The following is a 15726-nucleotide window of genomic DNA, read 5'->3' as shown; positions in this document are numbered from 1 at the left end:
TACCAACACGTGTTTGCTTTTCCTCGCCAACATTTCTCCTCAGTTTGTCTCAATCCTTCTTCGCCGACTCAGTTTGTCCAACTCTCCTCGTATCACTGCACCAGATTCCTCATTGTCCTGTGGCGCCACCGTTTCATTGGTTCACATCCGTGACTTTGGTGCATGTAGAGCCAGCTGTGCTCTGATTGGTTAACATCACCTGACATATACACGATGTTAGTCTGCTGGATCAGACTCTGTTCATACACACCGCACCGCCCAGGAATTCATCATCTGTGCCCGTTTACATCCTGGTAGTGAAGCACTGTAGCATCATAGCATCATAGCATCATAGCATCATAGCATCATAGCATCATAGCATTAGAGAAGTTTAGCATTTTATCATAATAGCATTGTAGCAACATAGCAATGTAAGATCAAAGCATCACAGAATTGAGTATTATCCTATTTTAGCATCGTAGCATTATAGTTAAAACGTACTGTAGCATTAAGGCACGGTAGCATTATAGCATTATAATATTGTATTATTGCACCAACATAGCATAATGGAATCAGAGAATTGTAGCATTAAAGCAAAGCATCATTACAGCATCGTAGCATTACAGCATGTAGCATCATCTGTGCTGCAGCTTAGACACAACATGTGAGCAGAGCTTGTCCTGAATTAGTGAAACAACCACCAGCTGTTACCGTTCATCAGGCTGAATGTCAGAAAAAGGAGACGAGCTCCTGATGTTTTAACGAAGCTCTTTAGCTCCTGGATGGTTCGGTATCTGTGACGTGCGTGTTAAAGCCCCATTTCTGAATAATAAAAACATCTAATATTTAAATCAAGTTTTAGATGTGTTGTGAAATCTTACATAAACTCCATCATAATTTAACCTGGTGCTGGTGAGATTCAGCGTGTGGATGTCAGAGATTCAGGGAGAAGTCTGAATGTAGTATTTCACCATGACCTCGATTCAAAATCACGTTACATAAATCTTTTTTCATCTTCACTATCAATGGAGCCTCTCAAAGCTGCATTTTTTCATTCGTCCTTATCTTAATAAGATGATTTTGTACTTTTTAAAATTCCATCTCTGTAGTTATCAGCTGACACAGAAAGCAGCTCAGACTAAAGGAAACGATCAGGAACATCTCCTTCCTTTCTCCACTGAATCCAAAAATGATTCAGGTGTTTCAGTGGATACCTTTAAGGCACTTTATGTTAATTTCACTGCTCCTCTTTGAGCCAGATCTCAGCCTCTGGTCCTCTGCCTGGTCCTAGCCTGGTCCTCTGCCTGATCCTCTGCCTGGGCCTCTGCCTGGTCCTCTGCCTGGTTCTCTGCCTGGTTCTCTGCCTGGTCCACTGCCTGGTCCCCTGCCTGATCCTCTGCCTGGTCCTCTGCCTGGTCCTCTGCCTGATCCTCTGCCTGGTCCTAGCCTGGTCCTCTGCCTGGTTCTCTGCCTGGTCCTCTGCCTGGTCCTCTGCCTGGTTCTCTGCCTGGTCCTCTGCCTGGTCCTCTGCCTGGTCCCCTGCCTGGTCCTCTGCCTGGTTCTCTGCCTGGTCCTCTGCCTGGTCCCCTGCCTGGTCCTCTGCCTGGTCCTGACTCCTGAGGTGACGGGCCCCTGGGGTCCCTGCGTGGATCTCTGATGACACCTCTTCACCCTCGTCTGATGGCTCCAGAAAACTTGAGCTCACTGCAGCAGCCCCAGCGCCGCTGCTGCTGAACAATAACAGGAAGTGCTGTGACTGTTCCTTTAAGTAATGTAATCTAATGGTCCCAACATGGCCCGACTTCAACTCGGCCGGCACTGCAGAGCCTCTCATCAACATGATTTACGAGTCATGAAATGTCTGCCTCCCTCTCTCCTTCCCTCTGCCCCACTGCCCAACAAAGTCCCATCTCCTGCATTAGATAATGCACAGCCCATCATGTAAAGAGCCGTAGATTATACTGCGCTGGTGACAACAGAGGAGGACGGGGGATGGGCGGAGGATTAAAAGGAGCAGAATGATGAGGAGGCTAATTTAAGCAGTTTGAGAGAGGAGAGGGGAGGAGGTGGGGGAGCAGGAGGAGGACGGAGTGTGAGCCAGTCAAGCCTTAATGGAAATAAGTTGATGTGCTGAGGTGCCGGCTGTCAGAGAGCTCTAAAATACTCCAGCACAGGTATTTTAAGGAACCAAAGGTGTTTTTTCTGATGCACGCCGCTCACCTCTGCTGCCTGCGTAAACCTGCACTGATGACCCGTTATGACAAACAGCAGGAGGATATTTACGGTGCTGACGGAGGAGGCGCAGCCCGCCCCACAGGGCAGAGGCTGAGTTATATTTCACTCCTCTCCGTCTCCTCCGTCTCCTCCTCCGTTTCCGGTGGCTCCTGGCTCTCACACACACTCAGCCATATGGAGAGTGACGCGTGTATCTCTCACACTCAGCGCTCTCCAGGGCTGCCGTGTGTTCTGGGCGCCGTATAGTTAGCAGGGCTCGCCGTGATGTATTGAGTGTAATGGCCAACAGCGTTTGTTGAGATTAATTGATACTAATGGCTAACGCAGTTAGCGCTGAGTGATGGCTGCTACACCGCAGACACACCGGAGAATCAGACACAAATCAAGTTTGTGACTGAGCTCCTGCTGCAGCAACACGCGCCGTCTGTTCTGTCGCCTCCTCTGCACCAACAAACTTTGTCCACAAGTTAGACGCTGCTTTGCTGCTTTGCTGCTTTGCTGCTTTGCTGCTTTGCTGCTTTGCTGCTTTGCTGCTTTGCTGTTTCCAAAGAGGGACGACTCTGACAGTTTGACAACCCTAAAGCTGAAAATGAGTGACACTGATTCGAGTGCAGTCAGCTGCAGAGCCTGCACGCTTTGGGAAGAGGACAAAAAAGAAGGTACCCAGAAATGTTTTCCTCCTGAAAAACAAAGATTCGAAGCAGAAATCAAGCAGACAGCGTGTTGTGCATGTTAAACAGGCAGGAGGAGCCAACCACTGTCACAGGACATAATGTAAAATATAAATATGCATACCACTGGAGACAAGAGATGTAAGAGTAATCCATCTGAACCGTGTACTTTCACAATCCAAACAAGGAATCCACGTTAACGTCAGAGCCGAGGTCGGAGGATACGTTTCACGGTGAAATGAAGGAGAGAGCTTTAATTTCAGACATCTGGATATTTAGATACATAAACAGTGGCTACATCTGCATCTTCCCTGTTTGTCAGTAATGTCATTGTTTCCATCTGAAAAGTGTTTTTCCAGAACGTAACCAGAGTCAGTAAGACGGAGAGCCTGCACACTCCCACGGCTCAGATGATGAAATGTTTATTTCAGGTGTTAATAATGAAGGAATGAGTGGTTTTTATCTGCGCTGTGAGAGGTTTTGAAGGAAGGCCTCATCACTTGGAGTCATGTCAGTGTAGCATAAACAGATCTTCCTCTCCCCGACGTCTGCCTCCTGTTAATCACAGAATGTGACCTGACAACGATCTGAAAAAGCGCCCCGAGGCCAGGATGACTCATCCAGTATGGCTGCCACTCCATCACCGGGGGCAGGCCTCAGAGGGCTCCCCTCTCCCTCCAGTCTCTTAATCATGGCCCCTCTGCAGCTCCCCACTCATAACTCATCTTTTTCCACTGCAGCTCCACCTCTGATCCAGACCACCGGTCTTTGCTCTGCAGAATCTGAGTGTGTCATCACCGCTCATGGCTCTCAGCCGCTGACTGACAGATCTGACAGCGTGCAGCAGAGAGCAGCGCTGTGCCTCCTCTCCCTCCTGCTTCGCTCTGCTCCAAACTTTATGCTGCATTCAGAGGCCGTCTACCCACACACATCAGTCCACATCCACCGCCGTCCCTTTACCTCCCCAGGAGGGCTCAAATCCCATCATCCCCGTGTGTCAGTCCTCCTCCTCCATTAGCATAATGTTCCCTCACTGCCTCGCTCCTCAGGTTTCACACAAACTGCTCCAAAATCATCCTCATTACCCCAATCAGCTCCACACACTACACCCACTTATCTGTCTATCTATCTATCTATCTATCTATCTATCTATCTATCTATCTATCTATCTATCTATCTATCTATCTATCTATCTATCTATCTATCTATCTATCTATCTATCTATCTATCTATCTTTTTAGGGAGGTCACATGACAAGTGAGTGAATGACAGCGTCAGGGAATGTGAAACACATGAAAGTGTGGGATGCAGATTAATTTAAAAAACGTATCAACTGAACTTCAGAAGTCTAAAATCCAAGAGTCCAAACTGACCTGAAGTCTGAACTAAAAACCAATCAGGTAACTCAGGTAACTCAGGTAACTCAGGTAACACAGGTGAAGATGCTGGAGAGCATGATGAGGGGGAGGAGAACCTGGAGACGACACAAAGAGATGGACTGACCAGGACCTGAAGAAAATTCACAGGTGTCCTATTGATCCAGGAAAATTTCTCCGTCGTCAACAGGCCGGTCTACCTGGTGTTTCCCACAATGCTTTGCTTTAATGCTGTTCATTTATACTCGTCGCACTCAGGTTTAGCTGGATTATTGCTCCCTAGTGGAATGGGTATAAGTGATGACAAAGAAACACTGTGAAATCTTCTCACTTCTAGTCAAAAAGAAGTTTACCTCTACAAATTCATCAAAGCCCAAACAGAACGCTACATCACATTCTCCAAACCTACGAGGATCAAACCAAAGCAGTTTTCCTGGACAACGACAAAATATGATGATGGATGGATGGATGGATGGATGGATGGATGATGGATGGATGGATGGATGGATGGATGGATGGATGGATGGATGAAGGATGGATGGATGGATGGATGGATGGATGGATGGATGAAGGATGGATGGATGGATGGATGGATGGATGGATGGATGGATGGATGGATGGATGGATGAAGGATGGATGGATAGATGGATGGATGGATGGATGGATGGATGGATGGATGGACCAGAGAGGACTCAGAGCAGGGATGAGGGACTCTTTCTCCTGGTGAAGTCAGGTCAGCCTTCAGAGCCGGAGCCGTGCACAGACCTGAAACCTTCCTCCTGAGTGTGGGACCAGCTCAGTCTGGTCAGGTTGAACCAGTCTGCAGCTGAAACTCTCAAAGTGTGACTGTGTCTGCTCTGGATTTGTTTTTGTGTTTTGGAAGTGAACACTCATCACACCCTGCAGGATTAAGCCAACAAACTGTGGAAACAAGCCTCTGTGTATCTGCAGCCATCTGTAATGAGCACAAAGAGACACAGAGGAGTGTGTGTGAGTGTGTGTGTGTGGGGGGGCTGGTTCACGGCCTGCAGGCCTGACCCGAGCAGTGTCAGCGGCTTGTTGATGATGTGTGAGAGCTGCTTTCTTAATTGCCTGTACTTGACGAAGTGCCTGCAGCTCTCCATCTCATCATCTGACAGGAGTCAAATTTAGCTGCTGCAGAAAAATCAGCAAAACACAACAAAGCAAACGTATTGATTGGAGACTGGAGGTCCGTTCTTCAACACGAGGAAGCTGAAGGTCGAATAACTGGTTTTCATCAGGAGTTTCACCGTGAAGCAGCTGCAGAGATTATTGGCTTGTATCAACGCGAGTCTTTATCATAAACTGCTGCCACTAACTTTTACTTCCACATCGAAGGGCTGCTGATTCAATAAAAAACACCGTCCACGTTCGATTTTAAAAGTGAGGTAGGGCTGCAGGAAGGGTTAGAAAATACAGCGAGCAGGGACAGATAGATACAGATGTGCGAGTCCGGCCTTTACAGAATGTGATCACACAGAGCAGACCTGACCCCCCAGAGGACGAGTCTGCATCCTTAAAGAAAGGAAACCGTCCCGTTAACCAGGCGGGTAAACGCCGTCTCACACATGAGCGGGCCGACAGCAGGACACGGGCGCAGCAGGGCGAACATGAGGGGAGGACGTGGGCCAAACGTGGCGTTAAAGAGAGCGACCTTGTGGAGCTACCTGAAGCGTCTCGTCTTTGTCCTCCTCTCAGACTGATTGCTGCGCCGCCGCTGCAGCGTCATGCCGCTGATGTGAGTGATGGAGGACTTAACTTCATTGAGCAAGAGCAGAAGGAAACACTCTGTCCTACAACACCTGAATGTCAACTGTAGGCCACTGCTGAGCTGTGTCGCCCCCTGCTGGTCACAGCAGAGACTCCAACACATTCATCCAGAGACCATGAGCATGCTCACGAGATGAGTTTGACACAGAAACAGCAAACACTGGTTTGGTTTGGCCCTGTGTGTGTGAGACGGTCTCTAACTGGAGCAGCCTGTGTGTGTGAGTGACGTGTGAGAGGGTGAATGTGCAGAATAAACTTCATCCTGTTTCCAGAACCAGGTCTGGGGGAATCTGGACCCATAGCAAGAGCTTAGCTCAGGCTAGGGGGCGCTGTGTGACCCAAAATAATAATGTCTAAAACTGTGTTTGAATGTTGTGTTAGCTAACAAGTCAGGACGATCCCTGCAGACCCTACGTTTGACCTCACAGACCAATAAAAGTCTCAACGATGTCCAAACAAAACATCAACAACAGAAATTAAAACATTTACTAAAGAAAACATCAACGATCGATACAAACTCTCTGACCAAAAACCTTTACAAACGATAAAACAAACCATAACCAACAGTTCAACCAACATACATCACAGAAAACACACTTTCTATATCACACATACACTTTAAAACACACACACACACACACACACACACACACACACAGACACACACACACACACACACACACACACACACACACACACACACACACACACACACACACACACACACACACACACACACACACACACACACACACACTGCTGTGTGTCATCATGGCGTAAACACAGTTCTGGTGAATGAAGCTCGTCTCGGCGCTGTTCTCAGCATCATCATCATCATCAGCGCTCTCCTGGTCACTGCACGCGTCAGGTCGTCTCTGAACCTCTGGGTCAAACTCTGCAGCAGTTTTCAAACTCAGGATACTCTGGAAACAAACCTGTGGATGTAGAAGAGACCAGCACACAGGTTGGCGTCTTTCTCTGCTGCTGCTTGTTTTTCACCTGGTCTGAGCATCAGCCCAACACAGTCTCCTCTGCAGCCACAGCAGTGCAACAGCGCTCCCTGCTGACCTCTTTTAGGTATTGATGTAATAACAAACTGTTGGAACTGTGCAAAAAAATTTCAGATATTCAGCAAAAAAAAACAAAAAACAGAGGGTGTCTGTTTTATTCAAATGAAATAATTAAAGAAAAGAAAAAATAAATAAAAACCTAAAGATGTAAAGTTTCTCTGACCTTCTACAGTCCCCGAGGCCGAGGCTTTTCCTCCTGCTTTAAGACGATGAGAGAGGACCGGAGTCATGTCCCTGCTGATACCTGACGGAGCAGAGTGTGAGATTATCAGGACCTGCTGATACCTGATGGAGCAGAGTGTGAGAGGATCAGGACCTGCTGATGGAGCAGAGTGTGAGAGGATCAGGACCTGCTGATGGAGCAGAGTGTGAGAGGATCAGGACCTGCTGATACCTGATGGAGCAGAGTGTGAGAGGATCAGGACCTGCTGATGGAGCAGAGTGTGAGAGGATCAGGACCTGCTGATGGAGCAGAGTGTGAGAGCATCAGGACCTGCTGATGGAGCAGAGTGTGAGAGGATCAGGACCTGCTGATGGAGCAGAGTGTGAGAGGATCAGGACCTGCTGATGGAGCAGAGTGTGAGAGGATCAGGACCTGCTGATACCTGATGGAGCAGAGTGTGAGAGGATCAGGACCTGCTGATACCTGATGGAGCAGAGTGTGAGAGGATCAGGACCTGCTGATGGAGCAGAGTGTGAGAGGATCAGGACCTGCTGATGGAGCAGGGTTGGAGAGGTTTAGGACCTGCTGATACCTGATGGAGCAGAGTGTGAGAGGATCAGGACCTGCTGATACCTGATGGAGCAGAGTGTGAGAGCATCAGGACCTGCTGATGGAGCAGAGTGTGAGAGGATCAGGACCTGCTGATGGAGCAGAGTGTGAGAGGATCAGGACCTGCTGATGGAGCAGGGTTGGAGAGGTTTAGGACCTGCTGATACCTGATGGAGCAGAGTGTGAGATGATCAGGACCTGCTGATACCTGATGGAGCAGAGTGTGAGAGGATCAGGACCTGCTGATGGAGCAGAGTGTGAGAGGATCAGGACCTGCTGATGGAGCAGAGGAGGAAAGGTTTAGGACAGTTTATGGTTGGTGTAACAGTGATAAGCGTCCAGCAGGGGGCAGCAGATCTTGTTTTTTCCGTCAGTGTGGTGGATCAGCTCTGTGTGTGTTGTATCTCTGGGTGGATGTTAGGGGCTGTGAACACTCAGTGTAAAAAGTGGATGTGTTGTTTTTTCCCTCCCTTTTTGAAGTTTTTGCAGATCCTGGTTTCTGATTGGTTGTTGGTTGTGGAGGTTTTTTTCCTCCTGGCTGAACTTTCCTTATAAAACCTTTGAAGATGTGACAGACTCAGTCTGTGAGGACTGCAGCGCTCTCCATTGATGGATTACTGAGCTGGGAGAAGAAAGAGAACTCTGCGGTAACTTTGTGCCGGAGTATCAGAGGTTAAATCAGAGACAACTTTTGGTTATCTTGTTTTAGGTCTTGTTTTCGTTTTATTTTTTCCCCTTTCAGTCGGTTTTTAAAGTTTCACTCAACATCTTAACTCAGGACTTGTGCTCTTCACTCATCGTTTGTGCCATGGCAAACTCCTGTCTTCAAATGAGCGGCTTCCTGCTCAGCTGCCTCGGCTGGGTGGGCATCGTGATCGCGACCTCCACCAACGACTGGGTGATGATGTGTAAATATGGTCTGAACACCTGTAAGAAGATGGACGAGCTGGGGGAGAAGGGTCCCTGGGCGGACTGTGTCATCTCCACAGGAATATATCACTGCTACTCCCTGACACAGATCCTGGAGCTGCCAGGTAGGTCCTGTTTGACTCCATCACCAGCTTTCTGCTCCACCCTCACACCGTGGGACGTCTGCACAGCACAGCGTCCCCTCTGTGACGCGTTTTCATGAAAAACTTACGCTCTGAAGGCTTGGAGCAGATTTGGTCTTTGTCACTGATATCATTTCTGTGTCACGTGTGTCTGTACAGCTTACATCCAGACGACTCGTGCCCTGATGATCACAGGCTCCATCCTGGGGCTCCCAGCAGCCATCATATGTCTGATGTCCATGCCCTGCATCAACCTCGGCAACGAGCCGCAGAGCTCCAAGAACAAACGCACCATCCTGGGCGGAGTGCTCATCATCATCGTCGGTAAGCAGCTTCTTCTTCTTCTTCTTCTTCTTCTTCTTCTTCTTCTTCTTCTTTAATCAAAGCACAATAACAAGATAACAGATAAAATGTGAGGATTCGCTGTGAACAAGCCTCCCAGCCAGTGGCGTGCACAGACTTTCGAAGGGCAGGGGTGAAATAAAAAAAGGGGCATGAAGCACATTTGTTGCTACCCAGTGTGTCACACTCCAACCAGCGAAGAGAGCAGTTTTTTTTTCCAACCAGGGGCCCTTCAGTGTGTGTTTTGGCTCTAAAAAGGACTTAAGCTGTGTTTTTCACCAACTGGACCATGAGGGTGGGCGACTGCCCCCTCTACACCCTGCTCTGTGCACACCACTGCTCCCAGTCGTCCGTACCCTGACCTCTTGTAACCTCCACCTGGGGTGCCCACAGGCTGCAGAGGGTGGAGGATGTTGAACGTGTCCGTCCTCCTCCCTCTGCTGCTCACATTTCCACATGCACGCCCTCGATGTGTTCCTCTTTGACTGAACCCGTTCCCCACAGATCCAGTCACATTCCTGTCCTCCACCTACTCTCCTCCACACCCTGCGTTATCCTGGACCACATGGAAACACACTCCCTGCTCTGTCCTGTTTACTGTGCTTATAAATACTGGAGGGGCGCTGTTCGCCTCACAGGAAGTCTCTGCACCTGTGTCCATGGTTTACATCCCTGGCTCACAGAGTCAGAGGCCTCAGGGTCTTTCTGGCTCTGGACCAGACCACGGGGGGGGGGTGTTTGTTAAATGAATAAATCTGTTGCCTAATCAGTGCCTCAATCCCAGCAGAAAAGATCAGCTCGCTCCAGTCGTTTGTTTCCCGTGTCCTCAGTGGGCCGGGGTCAGGGGACTCTGTCTGTGTATCATCAGAGTCATCAGCCCCTCACGCTGGTTGTTATCTGTGGTAAACAGACTTCATGTTTCTGCCGTGGTAGCTCCAGGTGTTAACTGACAGATCTCCAGGGTTAGTGTCAGGTTCAGGGTCAGGGTCAGGGTCAGGGTCAGGGTTAGGGTTAGGGTTAGGGTCAGGGTTAGGTTCAGGGTTAGGGTTAGGGTTAGGGTTAGGGTCAGGGTTAGGTTCAGGGTTAGGGTTAGGGTTAGGTTTAGGTTTAGGGTCAGGGTTAGGGTCTGGGTTAGGGTTAGGGTCAGGGTCAGAGTCAGGGTCAGGGTTAGGGTCAGGGTTAGGGTTAGGGTCAGGTTATCTCTGAAGGCCCCTGTCTTTAGGGTCAGGGTTAGGGTTAGGGTCAGGGTTTAGGGTTAGGGTTAGGGTCAGGGTCAGGGTCAGGGTTAGGGTTAGGGTTAGGGTTTAGGGTTAGGGTTAGGGTTAGGGTCAGGGTCAGGGTTAGGGTCAGGGTTAGGATTCGGGTCAGGGTTTAGGGTCAGGGTCAGGGTTAGGGTCAGGGTTAGGATTCGGGTCAGGGTTTAGGGTTAGGGTTAGGGTCAGGTTATCTCTGAAGGCCCCTGTCTGTAACTGTGCTGTTCTTCTGTGGTCCAAAGCAAACCTTATGTAACAGCATTTGGTCTCGTTGCTGACTAATATTGTTGTTCACATTCTTTCTTCCAGTCACCCTGCAGTTTTTATGAGGAAGAAAAGAAATGAAGGCTCTGTCCTTCCAGAGAAATGGTCCATGGTCAGAATTCAGATTTCCTCAGGGGTCTTAAAACTTTCAGGTTTACTTTGGGATGATTATTCATGAGAAAGTGTCTGTAATTATGAATTTCTCTGACAGCAGTATTACCACTGGCTCTCCTCGTAGATATAAGGAGGTGTAGGTAATGAACACATCAGGAATAAAGTGGACGAGCCTCTGGCCTCATCAGGACTGTGCACACACCTGGAGAGCTGCAGCACTTTGAGCCAAAGTTCATGCTGTGGTTGGTGCGCAGCATTTTGGATCCTGTTTTACTCTCAGATCTCTCCTGAGTCATCATGTGAGACAGCGAAGTGAGGATCAACGCTGTCTTTGAATCCGTTTATTTAACCAGACTGTTAGTGTAACTGGCAGGGCTTCGTGTTGGGCTGAGGTTTGTATCACTTTGAACTTCATTTAGTTTTTCACTCAGGCTCAGCCTCCATCTTCAACTTCCCTTCACAACTGAAATACACCAGAGGCCTCTGCAGTCCGTATGAGGTTTCCATTCATGTCCGTGTGTCACCTTACACTGGATCTGCTCCGTCCCGGTCCGGCTCGTAGACTGTATGAGGCCCCGCCTTTTACGGTTGTCCTGATCTGAAGTTGAATCACCGCCACCGCAGGCGCTGGCACCACAGGCGCCGCCGCCGCAGGCGCTGCCGTCGTGTTGAGTCTGCTCAGTAGAGACGATGGCGTTTACCTTGAGCTTGAGTTAGTGCTAATGTTTGCTGCTTCCCTTCGTCCTCTTTATTCTGTAACTTCAGCTGTGATGGAAATGAAAAATGCTGGTGTGGCAGCACCGTTTTGTTTCCCTGATCTAATGAAACACATTGTCTTTGTGCTCCTCCTTCTCCTCCTCCTCCTCCTCCTCCTCCTCCTCCTCCTCCTCCTCCTCAGGGGTGTGTGGGATGGTGTCTACAGTCTGGTTTCCCATCGGCGCCCACCAGGAGCACGGTCTGATGGCGTTTGGCTTCTCCCTGTACGCTGGCTGGATGGGGGTGGTCTTCTGCCTGCTGGGTGGATCCATGCTGACCTGTTGCACCTCCGACTACTCCTCATCGCGCTCCTACCAGGACAACAACCGCTTCTATTACTCCAAACAGGGAGGAAGCAACCCACCAACAGCCGCTGCCACCAATCACGCCAAGAGCGCTCACGTCTGAGCGAGGGGTGCTGGCGTCCAACACTGATTGGATGTTTGGGGGACTGTGGTTTGTATATAGAGACAGTCACAGCGCGTGTTGGGGTAGGGGGAGGAGGAGGAGGGGGAGGAGGAGGAGGAGGAGGAGGGAAACACTCGTTTCACAGATAGATACAGGAACACACCAAGGCTGTGTCTGTCGGCGCTCTGTTTCTATTGGACAGATGATGTTTAATCGGAGAGCTCGTCCTCCGGCGTGCTCATGCTGGGTGTGGTGTGGACTCTCCCTGTTCTTACATAATTTCACAGCACGGTGATGAACCGCCGACGCAGCAGCCTCAGATCTTCGTCCTCCAGGCCTCATGGACCCAGATCTCTTTCATCACTTCAACATTTTTCTATCCAGAGGCTCCCAGGGATGAACTCTCTGATAACTCCTTTTTTAACCATGTGACCGAGATGTTCAGATTAAGGCACGAGATGATTACGTTATGGACTGAATGTGTTTCCAGTTAGTTTTTCTGTGTATCGTTTTATCTTTGACAGTGTTGTAGAAATCTGTGGGGACCATGATTCAAACAGCTGTTTCAGCCATTGTCTTTGTTTCATGATCAAAGTATTATTTTCTAATCCAAACATATTCATTCCTGACTAACATGCTCTTCTTTATATTTTCAGTAACACCTAGGTTAGGAAAAAGCTGTACATGATTTTTATTATCAGTAAAAATATCCTTTCAGTACAAACTATGAGCCGCTGGAAACGGTTGTTTTTCCACCAGTGTGTCTGAAGCAGATTAGCATAATCCAGAGGAATGTGATGACTTTAAAAATGTAATAATCTCAACGTCTTTTTGACGGACCCTGAGATGTCAAACTCAGATTTTTGCGGCAGATTTTTCAGCTTATTTATTTTCACTGACGTTCTTTTGTTTGATTTTCTACACTAAAAATAAAATCACAGATCACAGTCTCTGTCTCCTTCTCTTCACGTCTCTGACACTGATGAGCACTTGGTGTGGGTCAGTCATCATTAGCACAGACACATCAACCTGGGTTTTAGCCTTTAGCTCGTGTGTTAGCCTTTAGCTCGTGTTTTAGCCTTTAGCTCGTGTGTTAGCCTTTAGCTCGTGTTTTAGCCTTTAGCTCGTGTTTTAGCCTTTAGCTCGTGTTTTAGCCTTTAGCTCGTGTGTTAGCCTTTAGCTAGTGTTTTAGCCTTTAGCTCGTGTGTTAGCCTTTAGCTAGTGTTTTAGCCTTTAGCTCGTGTTTTAGCCTTTAGCTCGTGTTTTAGCCTTTAGCTCGTGTGTAAGCCTTTAGCTCGTGTTTTAGCCTTTAGCTCGTGTTTTAGCCTTTAGCTCGTGTGTTAGCCTTTAGCTAGTGTTTTAGCCTTTAGCTCGTGTTTTAGCCTTTAGCTCGTGTGTTAGCCTTTAGCTCCTGTTTTAGCCTTTAGCTCCACTGTTTTAGCCTTTAGCTCGTGTTTTGGCCTTTAGCTCGTGTGTTAGCCTTTAGCTCCAGTGTTTTAGCCTTTAGCTTGTGTTTTAGTCTTTAGATCGTGTTTTAGCCTTTAGCTCGTGTGTTAGCCTTTAGCTCGTGTTTTAGTCTTTAGCTCGTGTGTTAGCCTTTAGCTCGTGTTTTAGTCTTTAGCTCGTGTTTTAGTCTTTAGCTCGTGTTTTAGCCTTTAGCTCGTGTTTTAGTCTTTAGCTCGTGTTTTAGTCTTTAGCTCGTGTTTTAGTCTTTAGCTCGTGTTTTAGCCTTTAGCTCGTGTTTTAGTCTTTAGCTTGTGTGTTAGCCTTTAGCTCGTGTTTTAGCCTTTAGCTTGTGCTCTATCTCTCTCCTGTTTCTCTTTCTTCTTCTCTTCTGTCCTTTTTCTGTCTGACAGTTAGGCTCCAGTGTCCACCATCACTACAAAAATAATCACAGAAATCATTTTCAGCAGCGAAAAACTCAGATCTGTCTGGTGTCGATGTCACTGAGATCTCAGCGTCATGTTCGAACAGATCCAGTCCTGTCTGACCCAACAGGAAGCTAGGAAGAAGGATTTAGGAGTAACCTTTATTGTTGCCGATAATCTCAGTTTAAATTGTGGATTAAGATCAGGCAGATATCTAGAAAGAAACTTTTTTAAGATCACGCAGAAACTCCTCACAGGGACTTCAAGGAGCACAGACATTAATATAATTTGTCACTAACAGAACTTGTGTGGTGTGGAAACAGGATCGCTGTTGGTCGGTGAAAATAAATCATGTGCAAATTAAAGCTGTGAAAACATGAAAGTTTTCATTGTGTCGTCCACTCAGAGGCCTCGAGTTAAATCAGCTCAGATCAGCTTCAAAAAGCCACACTGTGCCTTCACTCCCTCACACACACACACACACACACACACACACACACACACACACACACACACACACACACACACACACACACACACACACACACACACACACACACACACACACACACAGAGTGATACACAGACATATGACTGTATCAGTTGTTGTCTGACTGTGTCCACACCGAGGTCACTGAGAGGAATCAGCTCCGTAACATCAGAGTCTGTTTTTCTTCAGCTTATCTCCAGAAAAACTCTGCGTCTGTAAAATACTCAGTTCCCGACTTTCTGCTCATAATACACTCACCGTACAGAGTGTGTGTGTGTGTGTGTGTGTGTGTGTGTGTGTGTGTGTGTGTGTGTGTGTGTGTGTGTGTGTGTGTGTGTGTCTGTGTCTGTGTGTGTGTCTGTGTCTGTGTGTGTGTGTCTGTGTGTGTCTGTGTGTGTCTGTGTGTCTGTGTGTGTCTGTGTGTGTCTGTGTGTCTGTGTGTTTTCTGGCATGCCTGTGTATGCCACTGTGTGTGTGTGTGAACTCCTTGGTGTGAGATGCTGTTCTAGGCCTCAATCTGTCCAGTCTACAGGAGCTCAGTCTACAGGAGTCTGGTCTACAGGAGCCTGGTCTACAGGAGCCCGGTCTACAGGAGCCCAGTCTACAGGAGCCCAGTCTACAGGAGCTCAGTCTACAGGAGCTCAGTCTACAGGAGCCCGGTCTACAGGAGCCCAGTCTACAGGAGCCCGGTCTACAGGAGCCCAGTCTACAGGAGTCCGGTCTACAGGAGCTCAGTCTACAGGAGCTCAGTCTACAGGAGCTCAGTCTACAGGAGCCCGGTCTACAGGAGCTCAGTCTACAGGAGCTCAGTCTACAGGAGCCCGGTCTACAGGAGCTCAGTCTACAGGAGCCCGGTCTACAGGAGCCCAGTCTACAGGAGTCCGGTCTACAGGAGCCCGGTCTAGCGTGGTACCACCATTTTTCTTCCCTCTTTGTTAAAACATGGAGCAGAGAAACACTCACACACTGTGTCACGATCATTGTGACGTTTACCAACACGTTTCTTTATATCCTCATGCTCAGTCACAGCAGCACAGTGGCCTCAGCGTCTCTGAGCGTCTCTGAGCGTCTCTGAGCGTCTCTGACCGGGCGTCTCTGACTGAGCGTCCTGACCGAGCGTCTCTGACTGAGCGTCCTGACCGAGCGTCTCTGACCGAGCGTCTCTGACTGAGCGTCCTGACCGAGCGTCTCTGACCGAGCGTCTCTGACCGGGCGTCTCTGACCGAGCGTCTCTGACCGAGTGTCTCTGACTGAGCGTCCTGACCGAGCGTCTCTGACTGAGCGT

General features: G+C 48.6%; 1 protein-coding gene across 1 annotated transcript; it reads left to right on the top strand.

The window, feature by feature from the left end:
• Positions 1-8447: 8447 nt before the first annotated feature.
• cldn11a (claudin 11a) lies at positions 8448-13023 on the top strand. The gene is made up of 3 exons (XM_074692063.1): positions 8448-8928; positions 9106-9270; positions 11818-13023. The coding sequence occupies exons 1-3, from the start codon at positions 8703-8705 to the stop codon at positions 12081-12083; spliced, it is 657 nt and encodes a 218-aa protein (XP_074548164.1). The 5' UTR covers positions 8448-8702; the 3' UTR covers positions 12084-13023.
• The last annotated feature ends 2703 nt before the right edge of the window (positions 13024-15726 follow it).

This window comes from Halichoeres trimaculatus, unplaced genomic scaffold, assembly GCF_033239565.1.
Source record: "Halichoeres trimaculatus isolate MK-OKI-2021-1 unplaced genomic scaffold, fHalTri1.1 fHalTri1_scaffold_17, whole genome shotgun sequence".
Lineage (NCBI taxonomy): Eukaryota > Metazoa > Chordata > Actinopteri > Labriformes > Labridae > Halichoeres > Halichoeres trimaculatus.
This window is presented reverse-complemented; position numbering and strand designations above follow the sequence as displayed.